Source organism: Bipolaris maydis, assembly GCF_028858645.1.
Source record: "Bipolaris maydis strain C4 unplaced genomic scaffold PSV08scaffold_5, whole genome shotgun sequence".
NCBI classification, from domain to species: Eukaryota; Fungi; Ascomycota; class Dothideomycetes; order Pleosporales; family Pleosporaceae; genus Bipolaris; species Bipolaris maydis.
Genome location: NW_027093861.1, coordinates 614,524 through 626,827, shown reverse-complemented (window position 1 = coordinate 626,827; position 12,304 = coordinate 614,524). Strand labels below are relative to the sequence as shown.

General features: G+C 50.9%; 5 protein-coding genes across 5 annotated transcripts; 2 read left to right on the top strand and 3 right to left on the bottom strand.

Moving 5' to 3' along the window:
• Positions 1–611: 611 nt before the first annotated feature.
• PSV08DRAFT_400804 (cell-cycle control medial ring component) lies at positions 612–1,606 on the bottom strand. The gene is made up of 2 exons (XM_014221038.2): positions 1,366–1,606; positions 612–1,310 (listed from the first exon to the last, which is right to left on the bottom strand). The coding sequence occupies exons 1-2, from the start codon at positions 1,474–1,476 to the stop codon at positions 693–695; spliced, it is 729 nt and encodes a 242-aa protein (XP_014076513.1). The 5' UTR covers positions 1,477–1,606; the 3' UTR covers positions 612–692.
• A 127-nt stretch (positions 1,607–1,733) lies between these two features.
• On the top strand, positions 1,734–4,372 carry PSV08DRAFT_199698 (NOL1/NOP2/sun family-domain-containing protein). Its single transcript, XM_014221037.1, has 4 exons — positions 1,734–2,625; positions 2,683–3,017; positions 3,074–3,598; positions 3,656–4,372. Exons 1-4 carry the CDS (start codon positions 1,818–1,820, stop codon positions 4,172–4,174), a joined length of 2,187 nt encoding a protein of 728 aa, XP_014076512.1. The 5' UTR covers positions 1,734–1,817; the 3' UTR covers positions 4,175–4,372.
• A 1,468-nt stretch (positions 4,373–5,840) lies between these two features.
• On the top strand, positions 5,841–8,043 carry PSV08DRAFT_408824 (general substrate transporter; the record flags this gene model as incomplete). Its single annotated transcript, XM_014221036.1, has 9 exons — positions 5,841–5,887; positions 5,939–5,989; positions 6,041–6,354; positions 6,409–6,601; positions 6,655–6,926; positions 6,977–7,069; positions 7,124–7,394; positions 7,449–7,568; positions 7,650–8,043. The coding sequence occupies 9 exons, from the start codon at positions 5,841–5,843 to the stop codon at positions 7,888–7,890; spliced, it is 1,602 nt and encodes a 533-aa protein (XP_014076511.1). The 3' UTR covers positions 7,891–8,043.
• An 83-nt stretch (positions 8,044–8,126) lies between these two features.
• Positions 8,127–8,651, bottom strand: PSV08DRAFT_246090 (uncharacterized protein; the record flags this gene model as incomplete). The annotated part of the gene is made up of 1 exon (XM_066092332.1): positions 8,127–8,651. One exon carries the CDS (start codon positions 8,649–8,651, stop codon positions 8,127–8,129), a length of 525 nt encoding a protein of 174 aa, XP_065949301.1.
• Positions 8,652–9,446: 795 nt separating this feature from the next.
• On the bottom strand, positions 9,447–10,925 carry PSV08DRAFT_220423 (uncharacterized protein; the record flags this gene model as incomplete). Its single annotated transcript, XM_014221035.1, has 1 exon — positions 9,447–10,925. The coding sequence occupies one exon, from the start codon at positions 10,923–10,925 to the stop codon at positions 9,447–9,449; it is 1,479 nt and encodes a 492-aa protein (XP_014076510.1).
• Between the last annotated feature and the right edge of the window lie 1,379 nt (positions 10,926–12,304).

Sequence of the window (12,304 nt, the reverse complement as noted above, 5' to 3'; positions counted from 1 at the left end):
GCAAGGACCGTAAGGGCAAGGAGGGCATTGGCGGTCGCTATGCCGTCTTCGATGTTGAATACGATCTTGAAAGTGGCGAGGGATCAAGGAGCAAAATCACTTTTATCAGCTGGACGCCCGATGATGCGCCACAATACGTACGTAAAAACCTAAACAACGACAGGTTTGACATGAGAGTCTCGACTAACGCTGCATACAGCCCCGCATGATGTACTCATCCTCCAAGGAAGCTATCAAACGTTCTCTCAACGGTCTCGCTGCCGACATCCAAGCCAACGACGCCGACGACCTCGAGTTTGAGAACATCAAGAGCCGTGTCTCCAAGGGCCGCTAAGGGCCTCTTCGTCTGGCCGGCCGCGTTGGACCTGCGCAAACCATCACGGGAGGACGCCGTGAGTTTGAATGTCACGAAGATATAAAGTCGAGTGATTAATTTGGTAGCGTGTCATGTCATAGCGACTTTTCAGCAATGGAATGAAAATGATTAAAGCGACGATTTGCGTGCATTAGCATTGCTGGGCTTTGTTTTGAATGATTAGGCATGGCATGCTTTTGACGGGCTTAAAACCGGTTAAGTCGTACTTGGTCAACGTGTCTTTGGTATCTTTTTGTTTGGATAACGTGACGTGATGGCATGGCCATCTGCTTCATTTCTTCCAGTTGCATGTGAACCAGCTGTTCAGAGATGCTAATTACTTGTTTTGCTCCCAAGCGGCCTTGAATACACCAACTAGTCTCTCACCCTCTTCTGCATCCTTGGTCCGTTGTAATATGAATGTCTTCAGATCTCCCCAGAACTCGTCGGTAGCGACGATATCCTTCCCACTTACAGCTCCTGCAACTGCGGAGGAAGCCCCGGCAGATGACTCCCCCGCGCTAGCCAGGCCTTTCTCACTCTCTGTTGGCGGCGCAACAGCAGGGGGGCTTGTCACCGGGGTGCCTCCAGCCGCGGGGCTACCTGAAGCTGCCGCAGCACCTGCCATCACCATGACACCAAACTCAACCTCGGCACCAGCATCAGTACCTATTACCTCTATCAGAGTCTTTGAATCCGTGACAGGCTTCTTCTTGTATAAGATCTTGATCTTGGCTGCCGATAACGAGGCCTGCGTCGCATACTGCTGCTTCAGATCGTACACGGAGGTTTTGGAAGGGTCGATGGCGGAGAGAGGGATTGTAGGCGTCGAAGGCTTCATGGGCTTCAGCGTCACTGTGATGGTCGAGGCAGATGTAGAGGCATCGGCGCTGTCTGTAGACTTGGGGTTTGGGCGTTGTGGGTGGGGTGGGTGTGGGAGGCGGGGGAGTGTGTACTATATGGACATGTTTAGTTGATAAATAGATATATTGGGATTTGATAGAACGTACCGCGCCCTGCGCAGGATACTGTCGCGCATCTGCAATGTGGTCTGAAGAGAGCTTAATTGGGCGCGCGTCGAGAGCGCTCAGAAACGACTTGCAGAATGCGAATTCTGACATCGTGGGCTACAATCGAGTTTACTGATTTGGGCGCTGCTGTTGCGATGTCCTTGCAGGTATATGGAGCAGTGTCCGTAGTGTAAACAACGGGATGCTCCGTGTTAGTTGTTGCGAACAGCTCCAGTCCGATGACGCTGTTTGGAGAGATGCGGGACAGTGGGCTGGAACCAGGGCCAAATCGCGCTAACCCGAAGGAGGTCCGCTAGCGTGGAAAAAGTTCCCCAAAATCTAGCAGCAAAAGTTCCAAAGTTCGCGCAGGTGTCGGTTCCACCAATTCCTCAACAACATCCTCTCTTTTTTTTTGTATCTCACCCAAGGATTTCCGTACAACATCGGTCGCCATGGGTCAAGGTCGCCGTATGAAGAAGCAGGGTATTCCTGAGCCCCTCGATGAATCGCTGGTAACGAGGAAGCGAAAAGATGCGCCTGCGCCTGCCGAACCAGAGCGCAAAAAGAGGAGTAGGACAGCTGCTAGGGAAGCTAGAGAGGCCAAGGCGAAAGCTCAGCCCAAGACAAGAGTCGCAGGAAAGCCCGTAAAGACGGCCGCTGCTGTTGTCAACGGAGCAAAAGCCAAAGCAAAGGCCGCAAAGGCTGCTCCGCCTCCACCGTCCGATGACGAAGACGACGAAGACGTTTCCGAAGACGACTCTGAAATGATGGATGATTCCGACATCAACGTTACCGGACTCGATGCGCTCGGTAGCGCGTCCGAAGGCGAAGAGTCAATCGACGAAGACGAATTCGACTCGGATATTGTAGACTCGGATACCGATATCAGGAAGGGCGCTGCGATGTGGTCAGAAGACGAGGACGACTCGGATGCCGAGGAGAAGCTTACAGCAGCCAACATTGCTGGACTGTCTAGGAAGTTGGATGAGCAAAAAGCGATTGAAGAGGCTGAGGCGCAAGCTGAATTGGAAGAGAATATGCAGACCAACATTGTTGGGGAGAGGCCGAAGATTCTTGAGGATGAGGAGGATGAAGACGGCAGGCCGATTACGAACCTTGTCAACCAGGACATTCAATTGCTGAGGACAAGATTGACCGACACTATTCGTGTTTTGGATGATTTCAAGAATCTGGCTGAGGAGGGCCGAAGCAGGGCAGAGTACAGAGCGTCGCTTCTCAAGGATATCTGCGCTTACTACGGTATGTTGCAAATACAAGAGCTGGTATGGTGGTGAGTTTCAAGCTGATTAGATTTAGGCTATTCCGAGTTCCTAGCAGACAAGCTTCTGAGCCTTTTCCCACCTCGCGAAGCTCAAGCTTTCTTCGAGGCCAACGAGACTCCACGACCCATCGTCATCCGTACCAACACCCTCCGCACTCATCGAAGAGACCTCGCGCAAGCACTCATCAACCGTGGTGTGCAGCTCGAGCCTGTCGGCAAGTGGTCAAAGGTCGGACTTCAGATCTTCGATGCACAAGTGCCGCTGGGTGCTACTCCGGAGTATCTTGCTGGACACTACATTCTACAGGCCGCGTCATCGTTCTTGCCCGTTATGGCTCTTGCGCCACAGGAGAACGAGCGAGTACTAGATGTGAGTAGCGTTGGGATCTCTATCTTGCAACTTGATACTAATACAATTTGAACCAGATGGCTGCTGCTCCTGGTGGTAAAACAACGCATTTAGCAGCACTCATGAAGAACACAGGTTGTATCTTCGCCAACGATGCCAACAAAGACCGTGCCAAGGGTCTGATAGGAAACATCCACCGTCTGGGTGCGAGAAACGTGATTGTATCCCACTACTCGGCTTTGGAGTTCCCCAGGGTCATGAGTGGCTTCGACCGTGTGCTGCTCGATGCGCCTTGCTCGGGTACTGGTGTTATCGCCAAGGATGCCAGTGTCAAGACCAATAAGACCGAGGCCGATTTCATGAAGCTACCCCATCTACAGAAGCAATTGCTGCTTGCTGCCATTGACTCTGTCAACCATCACTCTAAGACCGGCGGTTATATTGTTTACAGTACTTGTTCCGTTACTGTCGAGGAAAACGAGCAGGTTGTACAATATGCGCTCAACAAGAGACCTAATGTCAAGCTTGTGGAGACTGGCCTTACTTTTGGTAAGGAGGGTTTCACAAGGATTGGAGGCAAGACATTCCATCCCTCGATGAAGGTAGGATTTGTCCCAGTTCCAGGGAGACTTGAATGATTTATATTAATGTCTCGGCAGATGACCAGGAGGTACTACCCTCACACTTACAATGTTGACGGTTTCTTTGTCGCCAAGTTCAAGAAGATTGGCCCTACACCACCTAACGCTATTGGCGCCAACGAGGCTACCAAGACCAACGGTGCACGCAACTCAGACGCAACCACCGAGGTTGAAATCGTCGATCGCACTCCCATCGGTGCCGACAGTGACGAAGAATCAGATTTCGGTGGATTCGATGAGGAAGAGGATCAGAAGTACATCGAGAAAGCCCAGGCCAAGTCGATGCGCAAGAAGGGCAAGGATCCCAGGGCTATTGTGCCAAAAACGGACAAGGGTACGAATGGAGCATCAAAAGAGAAGAACAGCCATGTGAGCGCAAAGGAGAAAGCAGGTCGCAAAGAGAAGAAGGGCGGCGGTGTTGAAGTAGCAACTGAGGTTGCGACAAAGGCCAAATCTAACGGTGTGACTGCGAAAGAGACAAAAGGTGAGTCGAAGAAGGGGCGAAGAAAGAGCGGGGAAAAGAAGGGTAAGGCGTAGTGTGTTTTCTTACCGGATCGCGATGGATGTCTTAGCAAATGGAGGCGTGTCAACCGTCCCACTGGATACCCAATGCAGGTGTAGCGTAAAAGACGTCGCGTACTTTATGAAAGCGTATGAACAGGCCTTTACGTACTAGTAGTTTCCCTTAGCCAGGCTGTCAGGATTCGCTAGCATTGTTACACTTTGTCGCTATTGCATGATCTGGACAAGTTACCGACGGTCTCTAGTATTGGCCCATCGTCGTGCCGCGTACTAAACTCTAGTTTTGATGCAAAGCCCGCGATGCATCTTCGCGTCTTCTAACGGTGACACCGGCTGTCGACAGATTGGCCATCATCATCTTGGGCTCAAAACGGGCCGATCGTACTCCGCAAACTTAACCCCAGAACCGCCTCCACTTACTTCAGCTTACTTATATACACGACAGAACTAGTATTTACCTCAGGCTCATCGTTCCGATATCCGACGAATGGTCGTCCCGGGCATTCCTATCTCACTTCGTTCGTCATTGCAACGGTTGCAAGTGACATGGACAGGGTGCAGCGTCAGCATGCCCGATGTCTTGGTAAGTCCCACCCAGGTCAGCACGCCGAGCCTCAGCAAGCAGAGGATTCCTGGGCAACAAACTCGAAGCACACCAAGTCTTGGACATCACGAGAGCGTTCCCCGCCGCGGTCATCCTCATGTTTGACTCGCAATTGCACACCTAGGGCAGAGACAAGATGACGCTAGCCGGCGCCCGCTGCGTCTGCCACGCCAGCTGCCAAGGGAAAAGACACGATCGGAGCGCACAAAGAACAGAGTTCAAATCGCCCGCGCGACACGACGTGCGCAATTATTCTCCCAGGACCGAGAAACGTTCCGACCGGGGGACCCTCCAATTGCCGCTTCCCTCCTCCTGTCCCTGCGACTTGGGCGCGCAGAATCACAGTCGGCCCGCAGAGTGCTTGTAGCAAAAACCCTACCCGATATGCAACCTCGTCCAACCAGGGTCTGGAAAAGGTTTTTTTCGCGCGTCTCGGCTGCAAAACCATTGCCACGTTCCGTAACCACGTCCGCACACGGCCCTCGCCGCGAATGGCAAGCTCGCCATGCTTTTCGAGGGCAAATGTGCCGAGCCTCACTTGGCCTTGTCCCCCATCCATCTTTACTATCTTGTCTTGGTTTTCTTTCTCACTCGACTTTTTTTCTCTTCTTTTTCATCGGTCTATGCAACTGGGATGACGGAGGTTTTTCGACGTTAAACTGACATTATCGCGATTAGTCTTAGCCGTCGGCGCATTTACCAGCCTTCGACGTATGTGGCACGGAGGCAGCCATATAAATCCGGGGTAGTTCAGCCAGGCCCATGTTGAGTGGTTGCGACTCCATGCGGGGATGGCTAGTGCAAGTCTCCCCATCCTTGTCGACTGAGACCGAGGCTGGACATGGATTGACGGGGGCGCGCGTCTCGTGAGATTGTTGTTAGTGTGTCCAGCAGGGGTGCTTCATTGGAGCCCCAGGCCGGAATGGAGAGCTCTCGCCCGGACTGGCGTTTTGAGATAAAAGCATCCTGCGCGCGCGCTTCTCTCCGAGCTACCTTGTTCATCCTGTTGTTCCAAGGGCTTGCGACCTTTACGTTTATCTTACCCAGTTTATATATCTTGAGTTGCACCTTGACATCATGGGTATTATGCTTAAGCCCCCGCCAGATGTGCCTGGCAAGGCATGGTGTGTTTGCTCAAACCCTTTCCCCCGCAATCATAGCTAAACGTTACACAGGCCAGCCATTCTAATCGGTCTTTTCGTTGCCTTTGGTGGTGTACTCTACGGGTGAGTTTGAAATATGTGATGCTGGTGGTCGACTCTGTCTAATTTGCACAGATATGATACTGGTACCATTTCCGGTATTATTGCCATGCCCTATTGGAAGAAGGAATTCTCCACAGAGCCAGACTACAGTATCACTGCATCCCAAGATTCGTTAATTGTGTCCATTCTCTCGGCCGGTACCTTTTTTGGTGCTCTGACAGCAGCTCCATTTGGTGACTTTCTTGGAAGACGTTGGGGTTTGATCATCTCAGCCGGTGTGGTCTTCAATATGGGTGTTGTTATGCAAACTGCTTCGACCGCACAGCCTCTTTTCATTGCTGGCCGTTTCTTCGCTGGATACGGGGTTGGTCTTATTTCTGCGCTCAGTAAGTCTTCTTTGTTCCCGCCAATTTTCCAGCCCGGGGCTAACGGCTTTACAGTTCCTATGTACCAAAGTGAAACTGCGCCAAAATGGATTCGTGGAACAATTGTCGGAGCGTACCAGTTGGCTATCACTATTGGACTGTTCCTGGCTGCCATCGTAAACAATTCGACCAAGAACCGTCAAGACTCGGGATCGTACCGTATCCCCATTGCTGTTCAATTCGCCTGGTCTATCATCTTGGTTGGCGGGTATGTTCTCTTCTTCAAAGCAATGAATTACAGTGGCTAACATGGATTTTCAGACTTCTCTTCCTCCCAGAGACCCCGCGATACCTTATCAAGATGGACAAATACGACGAAGCAGCGAAGAGTCTTGGACAACTCCGCCGCTTGCCTGTTGACCACCCCGCTGTTGTTGAGGAGCTCAACGAAGTGCAAGCCAACCATCTCTACGAAATGTCACTGGGCAAATCGACATACATTGAGTGCTTCCAGGGCACATTGGGCAAGCGACTGTTGACGGGATGTTTGTTGCAATCGTTACAACAGTTGACTGGTGTTAACTTCATTTTCTGTAGGTATTCCATCATTTGGGATCTGTAATAAATTACTAACGATAGTAAGACTACGGAACTCAGTACTTCCAGAGGGCTGGATTCCAGAATCCTTTCATCATTCAGGTCATCACCAACTCCGTCAACGTCGCTTCTACTTTCCGTAGGTTTCACTCGATAACTTCAGCATCTGCTAGTTACTGACTTTTCTGTGTAGCTGGTCTCTGGATGGTTGAGCGCCTCGGCCGACGTAACCTCCTCTTGCTCGGAGCTGTTGGCATGTGCGTATGCCAGTACATTGTCGCCATCACCGGAACGGTCGCCGGAACTACCGATTTGCCCTCTCAACGTGCTGCCATCGCTTTCGTGTGCATCTATATCTTCTTCTTCGCTAGCTCTTGGGGACCGGTTGCGTGGGTCGTGACTGGCGAGCTTTTCCCTCTCAAGGCTCGTGCCAAGTGCCTTTCCATGACTACTGCGAGCAACTGGTAAGACATACCAACGGATCTGGAAAGCAATTTGGCTAACCAAGATATTCACAGGCTACTCAACTGGGCTATTGCTTACTCGACTCCCTACATGGTCGACCCTGACCATGCCAACTTGCAATCCAAGGTGTTCTTCATCTGGGGAAGTTTCTGCTTTGTCTGCATCGGTTTTGTGTAAGTGGTCATCTCTCGATTGCTTGTAGATCTTTGACTGCATATCTGAAATGAACCGCGCTAACATACTCGCTCCTACAGTTGGGCCATGATCTACGAAACCAAGGGCCTCACCCTCGAACAAGTCGATGAACTCTACGGTATTGTTGGAAAGGCGTGGAAGTCCAAGGAGTTCCGCCCTGCCATCTCGTATGCCGATATGGATCCTTCTGTCGCCCGCAACGTTAGCCTCAGCGAGGTTGCGGCCAACCAGGAGAGGAAGCGCAGCATTGCGCACGAGGAGGCAGCTCCCGTTACTGAAAACCAGGCTGCCAAGGTCTAGATGTCTTCCTGGGGAACCACACATACATATATATAGTAAACCGGGAGCGCTCAAACTGGCCCCAGCAGGGCGAAACAAACAAAGTAAAGAAATCGCGGAGGAGAGGTAATTTAATCGAGCACAGCAAATCAATGCATATACGCGTGCATCATACATACTGCAAACCTAATAAAACCCACCATGTGACTTCTACACCCTTCCTTTCCAACCCACCCTACTACTCTTAAAACATCCCTTCACGGCGTATAAAAACCCCTACTCCACTTCTCTCTCTCCCTCTCACTTTTCCTCGCCCCTCCTCCCTCCTTCCTCCCCCTCACCTCCTCCTGCCGATGCTGCTTCATCATCATCATCATCTCCTCCCCCTTCCTCTTAACCCTATCCAACGCAACAAGAATCCTATACCCAACCCCCGGCTCATCTCCCCTGCCCCCTTCCCCCACAAAATCTCTCACCCTCAACTTTTCCTGCCCGGGTACGTACGCTCTTTTGCCGCGTATGCCGAGCGGCAGCGCGTTTCCGGGTAAGAAGGGGTTGCGGAAGATGTGAGGGAGGCGGAGGCGTTGGAGGGTGGAGAGGGAGGGGGGAGGGCGGTTGTTGGGGTATTCTTGGGTGATGCGGTTGCGGTTCATGGCTTGATAGTTTGGTATGATTATTATTATTGTTGTTGTTGTTGTTCTGGCAGAGATGGTGGGCTTATAAGTAGAGAAGAGGACATGCGGCGGGTATATGTATACCCAGGTGTGGTGGAAGTTTGGCATCGTGAAGGTAAGGAGAAGACGTGGTTTGCCGAAGGGTTGGGGATTTCACGGCGGATTGGTGCGTTGGAGGTGTATTGGCGTGACACGTGTATAGAGGATGAATGCAATGGGTGTGAATGTATGGGGTGGCGGTGGTGGTGTGGTATTCACGTGTTGTGGGAAAGTCACGTACCTTGATTGACCTATGATCCAGAGACTTAAGAGTTGAAGGAAATCCATCGTATACATGTGCTGCCAGACATTAAATAGTGATAACCGTCTATACATGTGGATACGCCTTAACATCCACAATCGTCTGGGCATCACAGGAGAATTGCATCAGTCTTTTTGAAATAAGCAATTATGTGACCATTTGTGACTGAACCAAAAGAAACTACATATCTCTGCAGCGCAATCAAGTTCCCTCTCAAGATAACCAAGTCGTGATATTCCTTCAGGGTATCTACGCTGGCCAAGATAATATGTGGAAAATCGCATCATTTCCATCATGTCCAAAAGACATTGCTCAAGTGTGCACCAAAGCAGACGAGGTATTGTCAAGCCAGGATTGCTTTTGAGTCGTCGAGAAGAAATCAATAGCTTTTCAATCGTTCTGCAATGTAAGCGGGTTTGTGCAAGCAAGGTGAAGCAATGGAGAACATGGATCGTGGAAGATAAAGGTCATCAAGTCGTAATGGTCGTCGAAAGCACTGAAGTGATATAGTCAGAAAAGCGTTCAGTCAATGTGCTGATAAAAGGCTTACATGCATGGAATCATCATCGCCCTAGGAGGGTGTGCATGGAGAGCTGAAAAGCTCAGTCGAAGTAGTGGGGGCTGTATTGCTGCACCTCAGGAGCTTCGGTCTTGAAGATGTCACCAAGTGGCTCCTGGCTGTTGTGACCCGCAGAGTAAGCCGCATAGTCAGTAAACTCGGAGAAGTCAACAGAGTGCAGCTGGTGACGATCAACTGGGTTGGAATCTTGGTTGTACTCGACATTACCTCCATGAGGATTTCCATAGACCTGGGTTGCCTGGTGCGGCATATCAGTGAGAAAATCACTACCAAAAGGGTTATTCTCTGGAGTGATGATGTCCTCAAACGAACGCAACTGGTCAGTAGTGCCCATGACGAAGTGGTCTTGGTCGATCAAGCGATCATCGACAACGATATGGTTGCGGTTGTAGAGCTTGCGTTGCTCTACCGAGTCGGCAGACTCCTCAGCCATGTTTGGGAAAGACGCTGCATCGAGACCGAAGCCCATATGTGCGTGCTTTCCAGTATCATGACCCATCTGAACCTGGCTTCCAGGATTTCCATAGGCAGGGGCAAAGAGATAGGCCATGTTCGTATTGTCGTTCAGGTTGTGATGTTCGACCTTGGAAGTCCACTCCTGGGGCTGGTGCATTGAATGCAGATGAGTTTGGCGGAGAGGCTGCTGAATAGTGGTGTGCTGAGCACCTGAAAACATGTCTGAGGGAAGCTTGATCTCTGGCTGCTTGGCAGCATTAAGACGCATATCATCGACGCCGCGACGCGGGATCTTGAGCTTCACGATAAGAGAGTCGGCGCGCTTGCGTGAACGGGTCTTAGCCGGGGGCTGAACCTGCGTAGACTGTGTATTAGCAATGGGCGATAGAGAGCTTCCACTTCTATTCTTGCGTGTCCAGGCCATCTTCAGTGTGGGGATGCGATTGCCGTCCGCAACCTGCTTGCCACGCAACTTCAATACAGCCTGTTGAAGCGCGCTCGCAGTGCAGTTTTTGCCAACAACCTGGGCAGCTTGCTCGAATGGGATTTGGATGCCCTTCTCGCCGCACGCCCAGACAATCCCGAGGACAGCATTCTTCCAGTCGTTGTCGGTCCACTTTAGAAGCTTGGGACGAGGCTGCCGAGGTTTGCGAGGTGCACCATCTTTATTGATCTTTGTTGCCTTGGATGGCAGGTGGTCCTCGAAAACACTCTCATAATCCTCGCTGTCTTGTCCTGGAGTGTAACTCACTTGAGAAACGCGATCCTCGCTCTTTGCCCGAGCACCATCATCTTGCTTCTGGTACTGGCTACCGACAGAGTCAGCAACGAAGTGATCTAGCTGAAACGAACGGCTCGCGAAGTCATATTTGACCTGCGGTGCAGACTCATAGTTGTGGAGGTACCCAATGTCAGCGCTGTCGAAAGGACTAGAGTTGCTCTGGGAGGGCCACGGGACCATCGGCGCTTGGCCTGGGGAATCGTATGTCTCATCAGAATCGAACAAGCTGACCATCTTCAGCCGGTTGTTGTGATAGGAGCCCATGGTGCTTGATGGTCTGATGGATCCAAGGCTTGACTGTAGAAGAATTAGTGTTTGCGGGACACACTGCTCGTTCAAGGGACTAGCTTACCCGAAGCGCAGCGAGAGACTAGCTTCAAAAATAATGCACCAGCTCACAAAACGAATATGAAAGGTAGAGAACCCTATGTTTTCCTGTCAGCGAAGTCCACAGAAACAAGGGAGGAGCCGTCGTGATACGTACCTTTTACAGCTGTCTAGTGGAGGGGTGATGATAGGCTGGTTTGGAAAGGAAGGTCCTCGGTGCAGACAGGGTGTAAGCGTTTGCAGGCTTGAGAGTAGCCTAACCACGCAGGCAGCGAGCTCGCCAAGATAGCGATGTACCTCGTGAGCACTCAGAGAATACCACAGCAGTACAACTTCCCGTGCTGATGGAGAATATAGCTAAATTCAGGAAGCGCGGTAGACGCCAGAGGAAAGCTCAGTCTCAAAGCGCTTCTGTTGCAGTCTTTGTGGCCTTTGCTGTGACTGGCCTCCGTGAGTTGGGGGAGTTCACAACTATAGTGAATAGCAATAAGAGGTCAGTATTGTAAAGCGACCAGATTTGAAGGCAGACAATGAATGTGCCTCACCAATATGTTGTGGTTAGCACGTATTGTCTAGAGTTGAGCCAATGATTGACACACTTGGGAATTTGATAACGTAAAGCTATCTGACCCTATGCGCCAATGTCTGGAGATCAATTGAGGAAGGATAGTCAAGTGAGAGAGCAATAGCTTTGGTAGTCCCGGAGTTGTAGAAACCATGCCCAGGTAAGTCTTTTATGCCCGCAGATCCTCAGTCACAATCGAAACAAGCGGTGTCGAAGCGGCACTAGAACGGCTGGCAGAAGCTTCCATGACGTAGATATCCCTCACTATATTAGTATCCCCGCAACCCAAGGCGTCGGTACCGGCGATTTGGATAGGTGATATTGTTTGTTCCTGAAGAGGGGGGGGGGGGGGGGGGCGGGGGACGGCTGTAAATGCGGTGAAGGTTGATATCAACAGGGCGGTATCGGCGTATGTTGTGCATCCAGAGTATGGGTTCTTGTGATGAAGGTAGCTAGGAAGTTGTTGTCAAGATTGTGGCATGTCCCTTGTCCATGGACAGCATGTGTGCCTATGATGTACATGTAGGAGTATTCCGTGGAAACTTCGACAGTGATGTCCTAGCTGACATCTGAAGGAATAGTGTTGCCAAAGATTATCTTGACACACTATGTCTCTTATACATGTGTCAGTTCGTCCACGCCTAGTTGTTTGTATGTGTTTGGATAGATAGTTGATCGAATGTGCTGAAGTTTGAACGAAAGGCAAGATAAGTGAATAAAGACGTGGGAAGGAGGAAAGAGAGGAAGAAGA

Excerpts from the sequence above, each read along its gene's own strand:
- PSV08DRAFT_400804 (XM_014221038.2), bottom strand. The coding sequence starts at position 1,476 with ATGTCAGAATTCGCATTCTGCAAGTCGTTTCTGAGCGCTCTCGACGCG. Across the intron at positions 1,311-1,365 it reads AGTATCCTGCGCAGGGCGCG|TACACACTCCCCCGCCTCCC; the intron begins GTACGTTCTATC and ends ATGTCCATATAG.
- PSV08DRAFT_199698 (XM_014221037.1), top strand. The coding sequence starts at position 1,818 with ATGGGTCAAGGTCGCCGTATGAAGAAGCAGGGTATTCCTGAGCCCCTC. Across the intron at positions 2,626-2,682 it reads GGATATCTGCGCTTACTACG|GCTATTCCGAGTTCCTAGCA; the intron begins GTATGTTGCAAA and ends GATTAGATTTAG. Across the intron at positions 3,599-3,655 it reads CATTCCATCCCTCGATGAAG|ATGACCAGGAGGTACTACCC; the intron begins GTAGGATTTGTC and ends ATGTCTCGGCAG.